This window comes from Brienomyrus brachyistius, chromosome 22 (assembly GCF_023856365.1).
Source record: "Brienomyrus brachyistius isolate T26 chromosome 22, BBRACH_0.4, whole genome shotgun sequence".
Taxonomy (NCBI): Eukaryota; Metazoa; Chordata; class Actinopteri; order Osteoglossiformes; family Mormyridae; genus Brienomyrus; species Brienomyrus brachyistius.
The window spans coordinates 15,668,264-15,688,603 of record NC_064554.1 but is presented as its reverse complement, the minus strand read 5'-3'; the positions used below and the strand labels follow the sequence as shown (position 1 = coordinate 15,688,603).

The following is a 20,340-nucleotide window of genomic DNA, read 5'->3' as shown; positions in this document are numbered from 1 at the left end:
TCATATTATAAAAACCAGTGACTGCAATCAAAAAGCTAAAAATGTCAAAAGTCTGGTTACTTATGGTTTAAGATGAGTGCTGGGTGGGGGTTAGGGTTAGGGTTGTCATTGTTGGGATTAGGTTTTGCGCATAGAAATGGATGGAGAGTCCCCACAAAGACATACGTAAGACCTAATCTCTGTGTGTGTGTGTGTGTGTGTGTGTGTGTGTGTGTGTGTGTGTGTGTGTGTGTGTGTGTGTGTGTGTGTGTGTGTGTGTGTGTGTGTGTGTCCTGCCTCATACCACGTTTGTCCCCTGTCCGTCGCCCCTCTCCTCTGAAGGTTTTAGTGGAAGCGCTCATTATTGCTACGGAGATGATGATGATGATGATGATGATGATGAAGGCACTCCGCCGGAGATGGATAGGGACGATCCCGTGTCTGCCTTCTGCTTTTGAGTTTGTTTCCGTGGTGATTAGCCGAGGTCATGCTTTCAGGGTTAACTGGACCACGTTCCCATCGGAGAGCAGGGATGTGGGATTCCAGTGTGACTGGAAACATTCTGTAATAGCTGGTACCCTCTGCCCCCCCCCCCCCTTAAGGAAGTTGTCAGGGACCAATGAGAATAAGGGCAATCAAATTGATTGTGTGGTGTTCACTGGCTGAAAGCTCTGACATGCAGTGTAAGTCAGTATATCAGTGGATGCCTCCTAAATCCACACTGGAAAAATACTGGAATAAAGTCCCAGTGCCAGCAGGACACTGGAGGTCGTGGGCGAGGGGCCATGACTCTGTGCATCCCCTATGAGTCACTCATCTGGACCTCCCTGACCCACAAAGAGGATTACTTCCTCCACTGATCCCCCCCACCAAGCACACAGGTAGAGACATTTGGAAACACTGGCTGATCACACTCGCCTGTGATCTTCTGCAGCATCACGGTCGATTTGTTTCCAGTTTGGAAATCGGAACTCAGGCCCCCTCTCATGTCCGTCGAGGCTGTCCACAGAGACTGCCTGTATTCACGGCGCCCTTGTAAAAATTGTATGAGACCTCGATCACATCTTCTGGTTTGTACACAATCTCTCGAGCTCTGTAGCACCAAAGTTAAAGAAATAAAACCTCCACCCCCTCTCCCCCCCCCCCCCATGCATTTGGCTGTCTGCCTTCTGAAGGCATGTGAGATCCACCACTCAGCTGTCCAGCGGAGCCGTCAATCTTCGGGAACATCTTGTGGGATAAAAAAAATAACAACAAACTATTGTAGCTGTGTTACAGGCCTGTTAAACTGCCCCCCCCCCCACCCCAATTAAAATGTTGGATAAATTGATCAGGAATGGATACCATGAGCACACACATTGGGAAGGTCACTATAGTTGAAAAGGGGGGGGGGGTGGTGCCCTCTAGGATAGGCTCCCCCCACAACCCTAAAATAAATGAGCTGTTTCAGAAGATGGATGGATGGATGGCTAAAGCCCCCCTAAACAGCCCTACCAATGCCCACTGTAGATGGACCAATCTGGCATTAATAGGATTGTGTGTGCGCACGTGCATGTGGTCCACACCCCTCTGCCCCAGACCCCCACGCACCCCAGTTCTGTTTGGTATAATCACTTCTCTGTCACCTTCCCTCCCACGCAGACACGCGTCTCTCTCTAACTCCCCCTCCCTCCCTCCATCTCCACTCATCTCTTCCTTCCTCTCCTTCCTCCCACCGTCTTTTCCACCCTTCCTCCTCCTCCCTCCGTTTCCCTGGAGTGGCCCAGTGTACGTGGAGTTCGCGTGTTCTCCCCGTGACACGTGAGATTCCTCCTGCAGTCCAAAGACGGGCAATTAGGCTAATTGGCGTCTCTAAATTGCCCGTCGCGTGTCAATGTGTCCACGCGTGTGCCCTGTAATGGGCTGGCATCCTACGCACTGCCCCCCCCCCGCCTCGTGCCGTATGCTGCTTGGGAGAGACTCCAGGTTCCCCTCGCAACCCTGTCCTGAGCAGATGGGTGGATGGACGGAAAATAATTCAGGCTTAGTAGGGTGTAGGTCTCCATGCGGGTTCTTCATGTCATCGCCTGTAGCTGTGTAACTAACTGCATTTGTGTGGGAGTAGTTAATTAATCATTAAATTGATTGAAATTGTAGGATTCCGCGGTTTTCACTCAGCAGTGGACCTGCACACAGCAGACTGTCACAAAGTTGATATTTCAGGCCTCCCTCTGCACTGCCCTCAAAGGGGGGGGGGGACGGCACATAACTTTTTTTTGGAGCCCAGCCAAGTTTGGTATGAAATGGCAGATTTCCTTTGTCAGCCCCCCAGTACCTCCCCACCTACCCCACCTCCTTGACTGTGGCAGTTTATTTCTGAGCACTGCAGTGCCTGCTGGGAGCTGGTGAGGAGATACAAGGTCTTCCTCCTTTTCATCCCTTTCTGCACACACACCCTCATTCTCATTCAGTTATACACTCAAACAAACCCTCTGCCCTGCATTCTCATACACACGCCCAGGCCATTCACACTCTCTCACACACATACCGTGCTCTCTGTTCATGCCTGTATACACACACCCTTGTTTACACAGTGACGGACTGCTGCTCTCAATTTATATACATACCTTATAATTTGCATGTTCTCTAATGTGAGATTCCTGCAAGTGCTAACTTGCATATAAAGACTGTGTGTGTGTGTGTGGATTAGGTTTATATTATTTTGTGGGAACCAGATGTCCCCCACAATGTGATTTAAAAACCTGTTGTGTGACTTTGTGGGGACCATTTTTCAGGTCCCCATAAAGATCTGTGAAGTTACTTATGGTGAAGATCAGGACTGGGTTGGGGTTAAGGTCGTCATGTTGGAATTAGAGTTTTTCCCATAGAAATGAACGGAGAGTCCCCACAAAGATATAATTACAAAAGTGCGTGCATGTTCCTCCTCCTTCAGTCTCTTCTCTCGTCCCCCTCTCCCATATCCTTATACTCGGTGCACATGATGACCTCTGACCAGCTTCTGATGGTCTGAGACGTGGGTTTGGGTCTGTTCCACCTCTTCCCTTGACAGTACCATCTTCACAAACCGCGACGACAGTCACGAGATAGTAGGTATCCTGGGAGGGTCTCAGTGCCCTCTTAGATTCCAATGGCAGCCATCCAGCAAATTAAATTTTTTTTGGCAAATGAGGGCCAGTCGGAGTGCTGGGGCTGTAGCTGGTGGCCATTTTGTTTTTGACTCTCTCCTCTGTGGCCAGCTGTCGCTCTTCTGGTACGAACAGGAAGTAGTGGGATAGGATGAGAGCAGCACGGGGGCACATGCTTCTCACCGGCTGCTGCCCTCTCTGCTGCACGTTCAGTGCGGTGATTTTTACACCAAAATAATAACCAAAAATGTATTTCGTTCTGCTTTTTCTGATAACCTGGGTCCTTCGGCAAAAACATAAAAAGAACCGAATCTACCGCCACCTCCCTCCCCCACCCCAACTGTCAAGTGGTTTGATATTTGGCTCGATAAAGTATCTGCAGTCTAGGGGGTCCATTTGGTGGGTCACTGGCCGCCTGGTGTGCTCTCAGTCTGTGCCACACTCATCCCGGCATGGAGATCGGAGCCTTCGTTTTCCTAGCAGCTCACCGTCCTAACCTGTAGGGGGCAGGGTTGAGTCGTTTCCGACAGGCCCCGGTGTTATTGGCGTCTGGATAACATGGGGAGAAGGCCCATGTCATCGCCGAGAGAGCGGTAGCGCCCCAGCCAGGTCTAATTACAAAAGCGCACAGCATTGTCTGCAGAAGGGAACACTCTGATCTCTTCCTTTGTTCCCCCCACCCTTTCCATTTTAAGCAAAGGCTTAAAAGGCATCTCATTTTCAAAGAGCACGTCGCCCTGTTTGCCGCTCGGATTCGTGCGATAGCAGGCTGAAAGCGATCGTTTTGGCTGACAGCGGAGGGAGGGAGGAAGGAAGGGATAATTTCTGGTTTTACATCTTCGCCAGTGGGTCTCACGCTTATTATCGCACTTCAGTTATGTGCATTTTTAGGCCGGGATGAAGCCTAATGGTTTGGTGTGGACCGTTTTCGTATTTCGACCAGTAGGGTGGTTACAGTACATTCTCAGTTCATCTTCCATATTGGATATTAAGAATAGTGTATTCTCTGCTCTTTTCAGTGTGTAATATATTGCTCTTCTTTTCCCCTCAACTTTGGGGGGGGGGTCGTCTGTCCTGAGGGTGGTCTGAGTTATGTGTTTACATCCTGTGTCCTGTGTCCTTGTCTGCTCATCCTTGTCCATCCGAGGGGGTGCTGTGACATCATTGCAGTAGGCCCCCTTACTGGGTCAGTAGGCCAAGGTAGCTCTGCTCTCGCCCTTTCGAAACTCCTCCCCAGCCACATTGACATGGTTCGTGCCCCCCACCCCACCCCTGTAAATCGGCACTTAACCCACATCGCCCACCCAGTCGACGACATCCAACACTAGGTCGCCAAAGTGGTCAGCCTAAGCGTTGAAGTTGAGCTTTCTGCGTCATTGAGAATTTGAAGGGGAGGGGTGACCTCTCCCAGCCAATCGCATCACTGCAGGAGAATTCCCTCCTCAGCCACATTTGAGTCCCACAGCTGAAGGATGATGGCCCAGTTTTATTTCGCTCGACCTGTCCCTGGAGCCTCCTGCGTGTTCCAGTCCCGCATTTTCATTATCGGGTTGCATGCATCTTAAACTGGCTGAGTAGGGGGTGGCGGTAGGGGAGTTTTGCGGGCTGACGTGGCACCAGCGTGTCGTGGGTGGCCTTCAGGGGCAGGGCCGCCCACTTTGAACCCGCCTCAGCATTCGGCAGCTGTGACGTCAGGCTCTGATGTCCAGTGTCTTGTGGGAAGCATCTAGTGTAAGTTCCACGTGGAGCCATGGAGATCTGCTCCTACACACGGAGCTCTTGGGTCAGGATCTTTGGGGTGAGGCGTTTCGGAGCACGCTTTTCAGAAAGGCTCTACGTGTCTCGACATGCCCATGAAGACGCGGGGCGGATTCCGGCCGGTAGGGGCGCACCCGCTTGCCGACGGCACCCTCGTCGTCACGGAGACGACTCGTGTCACGGCTGGCGTGTGACAGCCGCAGGAATCGGCGGGAGTTTCCCCTGTGTTCACCAGGCGCGGCGTCCTGACACACAGGCTTCTCGCACCACTGACTTCAGGAAACACCCGTACAGATTGGAAAAACTAAAAATCAAATGTTTGATATTAGTTGTCATGTATTTTACTTATTTGGAATAAGGTTAAGAATAACTGTACTAAATTCAGAATCAGTCGGAACTTTCCCGAAAGACATGTGTGTGGCTTGTCCCTTGTTCTTGACTTGGCCTTGTGAACAGATATGGCACCTCCCAAGAATGTCCCAACACCCAAGAAATATGTCCCAATGTCAAGTACTCGACACGCAAGCACCTGATCCTGGGTCATGTGACTCATTTCTGTAGCCTCGTCTCTGCTGTCACAGGGTTTCGCGAACAAAGCGCAGCGTTGGTGACCTGCGTCAGAGTAAATAAGCACATGTTGCCATGTGTGGCGAGGAGTAACCATACAGGAAAGCCCCGCAGGGCCTCCCGGCACCTCCTGCCACGCCCAGGTGCAGGATTGCGGACGGCTATAGCCCCCCCTTGTTACCTTTGGAGGAACTTCAACACTGTCATGGTCGCTGTGGAAAAAAATGTAAGAAACCACAAAAAAAACAGCCCAGTACCATCTTCACCCGATTCATGCTGTAACTCGCATGGAAAATGAGGAGTGTGGAGTTTCTGAAAGGTGCTGTTGTGGTCCTGTCATGCGGCCTCGCCTCGCTGACTGACGCCATCGGTGAAGCTTCGGTAACCGTGCTGAAATCCGTGCCGATCCGGGCCGCGTTCCTTCACAGCCGCGGCTGGGTGCGGCGACTCCCTCTTCCCATTCCGATTTCCGTGAAAGAAACTCAAGCCCATTTGTGGCACATGCTTAATGATCCCCCCACAGATATTTGGGGGGGGGGGGGGGTCAAAACAGATTCCATAAACTGTAATTTGATTGCTTGGTTTGATGGGCATGTTCAGTAGGAGGGATTTGGGGTAGGAGGTGATTGGAGGGCGGTGTTTAAGTTCTATAAATAGCAATTAACTTAATAGTCAGGAAGTACATTTCCCAAAGCATAATGGGTAAACTTTTAGCTTCCGACCAGATTTTCGGCAGGCACCTCAGCAAGGGGATGTAGAACTGAAAGAGCAGATTTCATTCTGGGTTCGAATGAAAAAAAAAATAACAAGGCCATTATTACAGGAAAACCTGGCAATGCTGTTCAGTATATTAATATCACCGCAGAAACCTGCTGTCTTGGTGACGAGGGGCATGATGAGGTCATCCTTCTGTGACAAGTGTATCAACCCCCCACCACCGAAACCCTTTGTGAATATTCAGTTTCCTAGGCAGGCTGAGAACCGTAAATGCAATTCTGGAGGCTGCAGTTTCTAATATATTCCAGCGTTTCCTCCTCTCCCCTCCTCCTCGGTCTGGCTGGATTCTGCTTCCTGGGGACGGCATCGATTTACACCGTTGTTCGGCTAATTAGGCTGCGGCAGCAATGAGATGAGAAACCATTGAGATTTTTCATCTCTGTGGTCATAGGGGAAGAAAAATGCTTATTATATTTTTTGCATCCTGCACCTGCCTGAACACAATAATACATATTTGTCCTCATTTTGTACATTAGCACAGTAACATGGAAACTGAACAGTCTCCAAAGTGTCTGTTCAAATGTTCGAAGAACTGGGCGCTAATCAACAAGCTTTGTCTTATTGTTGTTATTATTATTATTATTATTTCTAAAAAAATAAGCAGAACACTGATCTCGTTCACATCTCCTCACAGTAACCATGCATTTATTCCTGCATAAACAGCGAGTTTTTGAAGCTTCTGTTGTGCAGAATAACCAGCTGATCGGAAGAGTTTGCTTAGCGTGATCCTGCTGTGCTAAAAATTAGCATAGAGTTGGATGAAATGCATGAATCCCCAGAAATTCCAGGCTTACATACAATGGAGGAACATTCATTAAGGGAGGGGGGATTGTAGCCCCTACAATAATCAATACCAGCCAATGCACCCCCCTGGACCCCCTTAAATGGCTGCAGACCTCAACTCCCCCCCCCCCCCCCCCCCCCCCCCAATGCTCAATCCAACATTATGACCTTGATCGTTCCCCTTGCGCTAAGATTTTGATGTATCTGATTGGCCGGTTCACGTCATGTTTAAACCGCTAACCCAGTAAACATTTCAGTTGCTGCTTTTGTTTTGCAGGCTAGTAGCTTTGCTCTGTTGGCAGTAACAGGAGTTAAAATTGCAGAGCCGCTTATGTCAAAGACTGACTGCCTCCCTGCATTTTAATTTGTTGCTATTTTATTTTTTGCTGGAGCCGGCGTGCAGATAACTACATTCCCTGTGCAAAAAGAAGCCTCTTTGTCGGTGAACAGTCCACTGTGTGAGTTAATGTAGTCCAGTCCAAACCCTTACTAAGAACTCAGACAGGGCTGGTCTCATTCCTGGAGCTGGGAGTCGAGGCCGTGTCTAAAACTACCCCCCAAAACAACAGTCCATTAGCCGGTCTCTCTCCCTGTCTGCGTGGCCTCCAGCAGTCATTGAGGAGCCTGACTTCTTCAGTGTCTGTAAACAGACCAGCGTATCACCAGGGCCGAGCAGGACCGCGGCGTTGCCATGGTTTCGGAATTCCACTGTGCCAGTTTGCCGATCGCTGCTTCTTCCCAATAACCCTGCACTCAACACCGTGGAAGGAATTCACGAAACAAAGGCTGTTGTTGTTGTTTGTTTATTTACCTCTCCACACCAAAATGGCCGCCTCCAGCATATATTGCAGCGCCTCTAATGACTGTATCTTCCAGTAGCTGATTAGACCGTACAGGCGATGTTCTCAGATGCAAATGTGGCTCAGAGCGCCCAAGGCATGCGGGAGCAGGAATCCCCCCCCCCCCCCAAGCTGCATCCACCGGCCCGTACCCCGTGTATGCTAATCCGCTGCGAGCGCTAATGCTGCCTCACAGCATGTGATGCAGCGTGTGATTACCATTAGCTTCATTCTTCATTCAGTGTAATGTTAATGTTTGCATTAAACAAGAGGCTGCTGATTCGTTATGAAACCCACCCTCCCCTCTTTCCCTGAAGCCAGGGATCACAAGCGACTTGTTTAGTTTTGCATCAATCTCCCAAGTGACACAGGAAGAAGACACTGGAATAGCGCCACCCTGTTTTGTAGTGCGACGCCGATTAGCCTCTCTGGCCGTTGACGTTTGTCGCGCTGCATCGAATTCACGTCGATGGGTGATTTGGACCCCAGTGCATTCTGGGAAGGGTTGAGCGCTGCCTATCTGGTCCTTATCAAAGGGGTTTGGCCTCGTCTTGGAACCTCTTGTGTGCGTCCCATTTTTATTTCTTTTCTTTCCCCCGGCTAGTGTCTCCAGGTCGTCTCGCTCCCCCCTCTCTGCTCAATCTACATCCTCTGTTCTGTGTTTTTTTATATATTTTTATTTTTTTGTTCTTTTACAATGCATTGCAAATTCAGAAGAGGCAGCATGTAGGTATCGTACAACAACGCGCGCACACACACGTCCCCGGCTGCATGGCTCTCCCCTCTTCTTTTTACATTATGTGCCCCCCCCCCCGCCCCACCCCCTTTTTCAGGCTTCAGTTAGAGATTTCTGTGAAATTTTATTACTGGATTTAATGGCGTTTTGGTAAAACCGCATTTTAATTTTCTTACTCGACTTTTTTCTTTCTCTCTTAAAGCAGATTTGTTTTTAGTTCCCTTCCATATTAATGCACATGTATTTTTTTTTTCCAGTGTGTTTTTTTTTTAAATAGTTCCTGCTTTCCTTCTTCCTAGAACTGAGTAGTTCCTCCCTCTTCCATTCTGTTTCTTGTCTTGGTTCCTGTTTTATAAATGTCTTTTATTGGTTCTGTTTGTCATGACCAGTGTTCCACCCTATGCCCCCCCCCCCCCCCCGGTCTTCTCCCATCCGTCATTGTTGCTGGTTGCTCATCCTCCGTGTGGTCCTGTGTCTGCATGGTTTTTTTTTGTGCACGATGAAGTTCTCGCAGGGCCTTGGGTTTTCATCAATGCTCTTTCTCTTCCTCTGCTCTCCCTCACGCTGTCTCTTTCTTTCTTTCACATCTTTCTTCCCCGGTACCTGACTCCCTCATTTCTCCCTTCTCGATTTGTCGCCCTTGTGCAGGGGACGTGCTGTTCCAGATGGCTGAAGTTCATCGACAGATCCAGGTTCAGCTAGAGGAGATGGTAGGTGCCTCCAAGCATTCTCACGCCACGGGCTCGTCGTTGAGGCGTGGGAATTGGCTTCCGGACATTGTCTTTACACAAAGGACATCAGGAAAATGAACATGTCTAGATGAATCTCTGGAATGTTCTCAGCCTACCCGCCTCGGTCTGGACCAATCAGAGCCATCTCCTTTGGGAAGTGTTTTCAGTCGATAATGAACGGCGCCAGAATATTAAAAAATTAAGCGAGATTTTTCAACAGGCAGTAGCAGGCCATCACATTCTCACGATTCTGCGATGATGCACTTCTCGTAAGAACTAAAATCACCAGGCATACGACGGCCAAGGTCTAGACACAAAACTACTGTTACAGGTGCCATAAATGCCCTAGAAGTTTTAAAGGATGGATGAAAGATTCCGGTCACGGTTCAGGTATGCCATATTCCATGCGCTGCCTTTTGATCTTAGCAACATCTGTTTTGAGTTCTGATGCTGTTCAAGCACAGTAACACTAAACGCTTCATGTGTGCGTCTCATTGGCAGAAATATTTACCCAAGCAAGACTTTTAAAAAGGCTCTTCAAAGGCTGTTAACACTTGCGCTAATTTAAAGAGCAATTAGTAGGAGCCGTTAAGCAGCAGGTCCTGATGACGAATCAAAGCGAGATGGAATTGTAACGCTCGGGATTCTGAGCTGAGGGAGCTTGTGTTCAGATCTTTAAGTCTCATGTTTTTCCATGATGTCGTTCCCCAGCTGAAGTCGTTCCACAACGAGCTGCTGACCGAGCTGGAAAAGAAGGTGGAGCTGGATGCCCGTTACCTGACCGTGAGTCACTTGGCTCCTCCCATTTCACTGATGAACCACGCCCATGCCACAGCAGGCTGCTTTTGCCCACTTCCCTGTGATCTCCCGGCTCCCTCAGATCCTTTGATCTTCCACGATCAAACACCTGGCCCACCAGAACCATGGCGTGCCCATGTCTGTTCCATGTTATTCAATGCACATACGGTGGGAGGATAAAAGCCAATCATTAACTTTATTTAATGCCTGTCATTTGATTGGCCAGATGTGCTAGTAGAACTACACATAAGGTGGGAGGATAAAAGCCAATCATTAACATTGTTATTTAAAGCCTGTCATTTGATTGGCCAGAGGTACTGGTGGAACTATACTGAAATCCCCGGCATTCTAGTTGACATCAGTGCAATTTTCATTTAATTCAAGCATCATAAAAATCTCTTTTTTTAAATAGTCAATCCATATTTTTAAAGTTTAACATTAAAGAACTGTGCAGCCTGACTGAGGGAAGACAAATATTAGATTACTCCAGGCATCCATGAAAAAGATTAATATCCCTGGAAGAAGTGAGCCACAGCAAAATGGTGCTCATGCCGAGAAAGTTGTGAACAAATCATCAGTCAGGAGGATCAAATTAGGTTTGCTCTCAGGGTCATGTGACAGTCATGTGACAGTCATGTGACCTCCCCTTCTACAGATCAAAAGCAATCTGCAGGGCTTCAGCAATCAGAATAATTTTTTGGATTCTCCCTAGACAGGGCTGATTTAAAGCAGGAGCCCCCTCAACAATGACACTGGGTACACCTCAAGTCCCGCAACTCTTACTCCAGTGTCCCCCCCCCCCCCCCCCCCCCCCCCCCCCCCCCCCCCCCCCCACAGGCAGCGCTGAAGAAGTACCAGATGGAGCATAAGAGCAAAGGTGAGAGCCTGGAGAAATGCCAGGGGGAGCTGAAGAAGCTGCGGAGGAAGAGCCAGGGGAGCAAGAACCCGTCCAAGTATAGCGACAAGGAGATTCAGGTGAGCAGAGGTGAAACTGCGGTGGCCTTCGCCACTTCCAGCCATCTGGAAGCTTGGGAGCCGACGGGCACTTCCCATTGGTCGCTCTTTCGCCTCCCGTTGGCCGACAGCAGGCAGTGATTGACAACTCGCGGCAAGTCCCGCCCACCAATAGATCTGAAGTCTTTTTGTGTTTAAGGAGAACACGCAGTGACTCATGTGGGCCTTTGCTTCCCCGGTACAGCGCCTCAGCCCCCATCCTGCTGACTCAGTCCAAGGACTGTGATCGGGGTTGGGGTGGAGGGTGGGGGGCTGGTGCAAAGGTTTTTATGAATTGGAACCTAGTGATTAGCGGCGTGTCACAAGTGCTAGATAATGAAACATGAGGGACCACCTCAGTCAGCTGAAATCAAGTGTGTGTGTGTGTGTGTGTGTGTGTGTGTGACTGCAGTGGGATTGCAGTGGCACTGCAGTGGGATTGCAGTGGGATTACCCAAGAACATCTGCCCATTGTGACATTTAATACTCAATAGCCATAATTATTTTTGCATATATATAGTAATTACAACTACAGTGACATATATATATTTATACTTTCCGATGGTGCAGCTGAGTAAATGCAATTTAGTTCCCAATAAGAAAACGCATTTTCAAATATGGCTATTCATCTGGCAATATCTACAATTAGTCCGACTAGTCGCAGATCACGGTTCTTCTCACAGCTGTTCTCATTCGCTTGGCTCTGTAATTCAGATGCAATTTTAATATTAGCTGAAAATTAAGTTCTTTGCTCATAATTCCCTATACATTTTAATGGCTGGAAAAAATTATGAAAGGAGTGTATTCCACTCAACTGTAACTAGTTATGGTTTATAGTTTTTGGTTGTCAGTTGAGGCAGTGAAGTACAAATACCTATAACTGAATTCTGACTTCATGGATATCAGCTATCCAGTTATGTCCCATAGATAACCTTTCCAAGCCCCATGTTAATTTTGAGCAGTGACGCACATTTTATCACTGTCCAATGAAAAACGCGCATCTCCAAAAATCTGTTTTCTGGGTAGCGTGGGGAAAAAAAAACGCATTATCTCAAGAACTACTTTACAAAATAAACATAATGAGACACCTTTAGTACCAGAAGTAGAAAAGTGCCTTTACACAGGGTCAGTGAACAGTTTGTTTTAAATGGATTTTTTTTTAATAAAGTATTCTATGGGGTACAGTTTGTTCCAGCCAAATCACCCTAGTCACTATTTTCCAAGAAGTCAGTACAAAGGTTTGGACATAACCGTGTCCTGTCATACTGTACATTTAGCATTGCACAACGCTCTTCTAATGAGAGCGATTTCTTTGGTTAATTACATGTTGGACGTTATCAGCAGATAGAGAATAATGGGGGTATTCCACCTATAGTAAAAATTCACAGTAGTGAACAATAAGGACGGTAAGATTCACTGGTGTACCCGCATAAAGATTTACAATGTGACTTACATTTACAATCGTTTCTAACATCCATACATCGATAAAATACAATTCATTAATGTATGCATTATTATACATGCCCGTATTTTTTTAGAAATAACAATAATTTTTGACCAGTCATTTTAGTTTTAGAATTATTGTCCCCCTCTGTTTCTGTTCCATATTGAATTGCATTTCATCATATTCTTTTGCATCGCAAAAGCGCGTCGTTCAATCGCGTTGCGTTGGACCAAATCGTAAGGAATCGCACTGCGTCGCATTAGTAGTTGCTTCATATGCATCTTTAATATATTGGATCGTTGGCAAAGCATCGGAATGTGTGTCACGTTGGCCACAGTTATGCACATCTCTACCGAACATACGCGCTTTTCGCCGGACAGCGACGATTACAGATCATGGGTTGTGTTCTGCGTATGAGCATTTCCGTTTGAGACATGCTACGATATACTGTGACTCGCTTTTTTGTTCCCTTGATATTCGATCGGTTTTATTGTTAGTGGTTGTATGTGAGGAAATGTGAGAACATGCGTGTGTTTTGTTTGCATCACGTGTGGGTGCGTGTGCCCATGTGCTGTGGGAGAGTGATGCAGGATGGGCTGAACGCGTCTCCACGGTGATCAGATGTCTGTTCTCACTTACTCATCGTAGCCGATATGTCTGTTTGTAACCATAGTACAGGGAGTGAATCTGAGTACATGTCAAGGAGGGAGTCTGAGCATGTGGGTACAGTAGTGTGTTTGTGTGCGCGTTTCAGGAGGTGTTGCACCAATCTCGCAAGTTAGCAAAGCCCTCAAAAGAATACCATCCCTAAAATCTGATTTTCATGAAATGAATTTCATGAGCTGCATAAATTTCCATATTTTGGAGTGGTTTGGGTTCTGTGATGGGTCGGCACCCCGTCCTGGGTAATCCCCTGCCTTATGGCTGTAACATCTGTGGAAGGCTCCGGATCCTTGTAAGCCTGCATGGGCCAATTGGGAATATAGGATGGATGGATGGATGGATTTGGATGTTAATTCCATCAAAATGGTAGGCAGTGGGAAGCCTGCATAGAAATATTCCAACATTGTGTCACCCAATGATTGGCTTGCTGCCCTGGTCATAGAACATGGCGTGCTCAGTCATGCCTTGTTCAGAACTGTCCTCTCCATCCCAGACCGTCTTGCAGCAGAGTCCTGGGGATTAAATCCCCTGCTTCCCTCACCTCCTTTGCCCCAGATGTGTGAGCAGCAGAGCCACTGGCAACGGGGAGTGAAACTCATTTCTTTCGACAGCACTAGCAGAGCCCAGGAGGTTAGAGAGCTAAAGCAGAGGCTTGCAATCATTTGTCACCTTGTAAACAACAGGGAGGAAGCAGTCATTCAAGGGGGGGGGGGGTGACAGCAGTTTCCCTGGGAAAACAGAGGATGTGGCACAGCCTGTAAGGATCTCTAATGAGGGAGGCCTATCTTTCTACTTTGCCAGTCACAGTTATGAGAGTGGTACAGTCCGAACCATCTCTCTCACTACCTCCATTGGTTTCTTCCAGTCCCCTAACGCAACTAATTGCGGCCATTTTCTTCCATCACTGCTCTAATGGGGCCTGACAGCAGTCTTTGAAACGGTATTCGTTAGGAAAAAACCTTTCCTTGAATTCTAATGATCTTCACCATAGTAGCTCTAAGGCATGGAGGATGATGGCACAGCTCTTCACAGCTGCTTGTTTATCTTGACAGTGCCGATGCAAATAAACAAAGTAACCCACCCCCCCAACTCACTCACACACACAGAAACACTGCATCCCAACATCCCGCAAACTCCCAGTCCAGCTCTTCCCTTAAGCATGGGGGCCGAATTGTTTGAACGCCACTGCAGCTGTCGGAGCTGCTAGAGAAACTGTTGGAACGGGAAGGAACCTTCTGAAGCATGTGCACAGGTGCATTGTGGGAGAAAAGGGGGGGAAAAAAACCGTGACGAGAACAGAACTCGTTCTGGGAGAAATGGTGAAAACAACATTTCTGCATTCAGAGGGTGGGAGGCCTTTCCATAAAGACATCAGGGTATAGATACAAACGTGTGTGTGTGTGTGTGTGTGGTGTGTGTGTGTGTGTGTGTGTGTGTAGGTTCCTTCCCGCAATGGCACCCACCCACGCACATAACGCTGTGTCTCGTACAGACAGGATGCACTGCTCTAACTTGCGAAAGAGCTGACACTGGTGAACAGTGCAGCCTGGACCGGTACCAGTGTAGGTGGGCGGGATTCGTGTGTTACTGCGACTTAACCGTCCAATGGCGCGGTTACCCAGTGCCCCTCCTATTCGCCTGGCCTCGCGGTGGGCCGGATGACTCAAGGCCCCGCCCTTGCTGCCGAGGACGGCGGGAGAGACGGCACAAACTGTGTTCCAGCTCCTGTGTCCCCTGTCATCCTGCTGATTCATCGGAATTCTTGGCCCCCTGCTGTCCACAATCTGGGAGATTCTGACTAGTCATGGGCACACTGTCACATCTCTGCTTGGTACTGCTGCAGTGTTGGGTCTGCTGGGTAGCCTTCAGACTTCCGGTCATGATCCTATGTTCTGCTTATATGAGGGGAAATGCAAGTCGGTCCATTTGGTGCAGGGGTGTACGGGGGGGCGGGGGGGGGGGGGGGGAGGCAGCTGAAAGCTGATTGGCTGCCAAAGCGCCCCCCTCCCTGTTACTGAATGATTCCAAATGTATCATTGGCCACCAATAAGCTTGGCCCCTCTATATGAATTATGGTCCCTCGTATGCCCCCACCGTGGAAAAAAATCCCTGGTTTGGTGTCGCCAGTTTGGTCTGGTCCGTTGGCTGTTTCTGTTCTGTTCCTGTGTTCAGTGCGACACCTCGCAGGCGTAGCTGACACCCCCAGTGTTTTCCAAGTGGGGGTGGGAGGTGATAACCTAAAAAGGCAGCAATAAAGCGACTCATGGATCCCATCTGGGAACCAGGGACGGTTTTAGGATTTATTGGGGGGGGGGGGAGGGCTAAACCCTGTAGAGGGGCCAACCATATTATTAGTCAGTGATAGGTTTGAATCGGTGAGTGATGGGGAAGGGGAACTCCAGGGGCCAATCAGCTTTCAGATGGGACCTGTAGCCCCTCCCACCTGTGTACACCCCTGCTGGCAGTCACGGATCCACAGCAACATTGAGTCACAAAACTCTTTGGTTTCTGGAACTCCCCAGAAAGTCTGTTCAACCCCAAATGTCACCCACCCCCCAAAAAAAAAGGAGACCTTAGTCGGTACCATTGTTGGCCATCTCAACCCTAATGTCTCAAACTCCTTCCAGAACGGGGAAGGAACAGAGGGAAGATTATGGTTTATTCCCCATGTTACAGCATTTGGAGTTATGTTTTCATTATTTATTCAGAGAAATTAGGCCCCGTTGGTGGGGGCAGGGGGGGGGGCAGAATTGTTGATTGGTGCTTGATGTAGCCTGTCACTTGTGCTCAGGGGACGCCATCATTAGGCACCGTGTTGCCATGGAAATCGATGTTCCTGTGGTGGCACAGCTTCAACTTAGAGCGAACATCTGCCCGGTGATGAGGTTTTGCATGCTACAGGTGGGCGTGTCCTTTTCACGGAGGACACGCCCACTGCCTAGCGATAGGTTTGAGTGTGTGCCCAACTGTCACCTGACTAGACCCAACGTGCGGACCTATTTACAACTTCGGTGATTAAACTGTAGATCAGGGATCCCCACTTCCGGTCCTAGAGGGCCAGTCTGTGCGACACTTTGCAGATTTCCCTGCACAAACACACCCACTAAACCTGCCATTTGGCTGTTGAGTTGAATACGGTGTGTTTTGAGCAGAGTAATTTTGCAAACTGTGCTGCAATCTGGCCCTCCGGCACCAGAATTGGGAAACCCTGCTGTAGATTTACCACACGACAGTTTGCTCCAGTCTTTCCCAGCATGCCTCAGTAACCCTTCCACGTCTCTGTTTTGACCCCACTTGGCAGTAATCTCCAAGGAGTCTTCTGTGTGAGTCATTAATGCATAAAATACTATTTCTTGCATTAAAGGCAGAGCGCTATTTGCACAGTGACTGTAATGGTGATGTCACAATGTTCCATTTTAAAGTAAGCCGGTCAAAGCATGTTCAGATTTCGGTTTGATTCATTTTTTTCTCATTTATTTGTCTTGTATCCCCTTCCTCTGGCCAAGCAGAATATATCCCGAATCGCTGAAATATTAAAAATGAAAGTCTTTGGGGATCCCATGGTCTTCCGGTCCATTCCGGGCAGGCTCTTGATTAAGCCTCTCCTGACGCCAGGACCCTTGATTATACAATCCTTCTGATGCAAAATTGCATTCAGCCAAACTCGTTATCTGAAGACGAGCCTTGATCTAGCCTCCGTTACGTCTGCGGCTGTGAAATGAATCGCCGTGGTAATAGGTTTTACCCAAAGAAAAGGATTTTTCCGGTACTTCAATTAATTTGTAGTTCATGAACAATTAACTGGACTATAATAATCTCTTCATTGGTAAACATACCGCACGTTTAGAGAATTATGATTATACAGTTCCCATATACATAAGTGAAAATATTTAATAATTGTTTAGTCCTCAACAACGTTTATGTATCCAGCCCCCATTGTCCCAAAGTGCACGGGGAACAGAGCAGGTTGCACTCTGGATGTGATGTCAGTCCATCTCGGGGTGCATGCACACACTCATTCATTCCAAATTTAAGCGTGTGACTTAATTAGAGAAGAACAGAAGTTAAACGGGTAACTTGCAGAGAGAAAGCTGAAGTACTGTGCAAACTGATGGGAGACCCCTTCACTGCAGCAGAGCCAAGCCCCTAAGTCAGAGGCATGAGACGTGCATTTAAATATATGTAATATTTGCAGCCATCTCCTGTTCAGGAACATCCCTTTTTTTCCCCAAGTACGTGGAGACCATCGGCAGCAAGCAGAGCGACCTTGACAGCTACATCGCCGAGAGCTACAAGACGGCGCTCTCAGAGGAGAGGAGGAGGTACTGCTTCTTAGTGGATCGCCAGTGTGCCGTGGCCAAGAACAGCAACGCCCTACCATGGCAAGGTGAGAGGGGCGTGGGGTCAGGGGTCAGGTGAGGGGGACACAAAGGAGCTTCAGTCACGAATATTTTCTGGCGTTTAGCTTCTTGATACTCGATAAGCGAACGACAATGAGATGCCTTTCAAGCTGGCCGGGGTATCGGCGCCATTGATCCGACTTACCATAACAAGCCACCAATTGCACAGTCAAACGTTGTATTTACTGTCACTCATTTACAGCCGGCCTGTCATAAGATTGCTGAGTCACTGTGACATTCATGTGATGTGTGCTGAAAGGATTTCTGTGTGTGTGTGTGTGTGTGTGTGTGTGTGTGTGTGTGTGTGTGAGATCCAGAATGGCTGCCCCGGTCTCTCTCTCTGGACAGAACAGCCTGATGCCCGAGAGAGAGAGAAGGGCTCGGAGAGAGCAGGGTGGGCACATGGAGAATGTCAGGTCCAGCTGCTAACTACCGCGTGTGGGAGGGGTTCAGTCTGATCCTGCTAAAGTGCTCTCTAAGAAGTGGGGGTAGGGGGAGAGACAGAGACAAACGGTTGTCTAGGTGACTCATACACAGGAGGTAAATGAGATGGAGGGGGGGGGGGTGGACCACAGATTGTACTGTATCCCTGCATCCTTCACTCAAAATGAGGGGGCAGGGGGGGATGGATGGATGGATGGATGGATGGATGGATGGACAGAAGATGAGGGAGGAGCCAGGCAGGTCTGATGTGTATGTGTTTCGCGTGGCGTTGGGTGGCGTTGGGTGGCATGGCGTGCCGTGCTGTGCACGGGTGGGGGCCTTTCAAACCCACGGTCCGCAACGCGCTACACCCCCTGCACAGAAAAGAGAGCTTATTAAGCTCTTACCAGCACTACCATCTTTATGAAGAGTTTTAATTAACAACTTGGTGCTGGAACTGTCATTAACGATCTGATAAAAATCTAATTAAACCGTTTAATTGATTTCTCTCCAGCTTTCCTGGAGCATCATTACAGGTGATTGTTTTCCCAGTTATTGTGACTGTAGATGGGTTCCCGTGGTTCTTAGGGCGGATGTTTGGTTTTCCTTGCATCCAGGGCAAAGATCTCCTGACCCAGAAGATCCCGACCTGGCAGCAGTCCTGCTCGGACCCCAACAAGCTCCCAGAGCGAGCCATCATCCTTGCCCAGCAGCTGACCGCGCGCGGAGGCGGCCTCATCTCCAGCCCTGTGCACTCCTCCAAAAGCAATCTAGTCATCTCAGACCCCATCCCCCGGGCCCCAGCCGCTGCCGGTGCCCCCCGAGCTGGCGGCCTTCATGGGTAGCTCCCAGGCAAGTCCTGCTGGCTCTTACCCTCTGACTTACCCCTTAAACCCCAATGAACCTTGAGTCATGCACGCTAAATATATAGAGCAGGGAGACCCGGACTGGCCTCAGTAAGCCTTCAGTTCCCTGGGGAACACGGGAAAAAAACAAATGGATTAATTAATTTTTTTTTTTTATCATCCCCCTTCATTTTCCAGCCTATTCGGTAAGGGCAGCTCACGCCATGTGGCCAATCAGAAGGTGTTGTCCTGAGGGCCCCCCCTAGGCCAAAACAGGAAGCCGGCCTCAGCTCTTTTCTTAATGACCAGAGTTCCTTCAGTTCCGCCCCCAGGGGGCGCCATTGACAGCTACTTTTTTGTGTTTTTTTTTATTTTGTACTAAAGTGTTGGCCCTTTTATAACATTGGATGTGCAGCTGTCGCAGGTGCAACTTTTATTTTGCATGCAAAGGGAGTGCTAAGTTTCGGAGGAAGTATGTTTAGATTATTCACAATTTGGCTCGGCACTCCCCCCTCGTTCAGCACCCCCTGTCCGCTTCCCAGAGCAGGATCTCGGTACAGAGTGTCCAGATTGTGCTGCTCCTTCGCTATGCGGCTTCCACAGACCCGCCTTCTTCTGCTTCATTTACGAGGGACAGAGCCACGGGTGGGTGGGTGTGCGCCTCCCAAACCCCTAACCTCATTAATGCAGCTCCCTCCCCATCCCGGAATGCAAACGCAAGCAGCCTCCCTGCCGTGTGCTTAATGAACCCCCCCCCCCCCCACGCCCCTTGGCTGGCAGGTCTGGGTGTGGGCCGGGATGCAGGGATTTCTCGGCCATCCTTACAGCACCTCCTCTGTTTACTAGGCTGCGAGTGTAAATGAAGTCGTTAAGCACCGCGTATTAATTACAGGGGCACCTCGGAACACACTCGACACACTTTTCAGCGTGCTAAATGATTATATATCGTAGATTTGTAGATTTTGCATAGTGTACCTCAACGCAGCATTCGCTAACCCTGCCCCAGCTTCTAGGAAATCACGTCTTCTGCCTAGAGACCTATTTTTAAAGCCACCGGGGGGAATCAATGACACAGTTGTAGTTTTTTTTTTTTTTTTTTTTTGGGGGGGGTGGGGGGGGGCTGTGTGTGCAAATTGTCGGTGTCCCAGTCTGGTGTGGCCTCAGCCCTGTGAATGCGTGTCATTTTTTTCAATTTAATCTAAATTGCCCGTTTTTGCGCTTGTGTGTGTCCGATCCCAGAGGATGCTGGGAGCGGACGGAATGTCCCTGATGAACGGCACGACGGGGGTCCATGGGGATGAGTACCAGCACTGGGCCGAGGGCCCAGTGGGCCAGGTACGGTCATCCTCCCCCCAGCCCCAAGCCCAGACCCAGAGGCAGGTCAGCGACGTGTACTCCAACACGCTGCCTGTCCGCAAGCCGGCTCCCGCCAAGAGCAAGGCTTCCGTGGGTAAGCCCACCCTCCCCCCCCCCACAAAG

At 49.0% G+C, this 20,340-nt stretch overlaps 1 protein-coding gene across 1 annotated transcript in view; it reads left to right on the top strand.

Moving 5' to 3' along the window:
• LOC125718209 (brain-specific angiogenesis inhibitor 1-associated protein 2-like) overlaps positions 1 to 20,340 on the top strand; it is a 47,763-nt gene that overhangs the window by 17,222 nt on the left and 10,201 nt on the right. Inside the window, 8 exon segments of the mRNA XM_048991871.1 lie at positions 9,213 to 9,274; positions 10,007 to 10,078; positions 10,931 to 11,068; positions 17,427 to 17,567; positions 17,569 to 17,580; positions 18,634 to 18,807; positions 18,809 to 18,868; positions 20,101 to 20,311. Coding sequence (XP_048847828.1) covers positions 9,213 to 9,274; positions 10,007 to 10,078; positions 10,931 to 11,068; positions 17,427 to 17,567; positions 17,569 to 17,580; positions 18,634 to 18,807; positions 18,809 to 18,868; positions 20,101 to 20,311 — 870 coding nt within the window.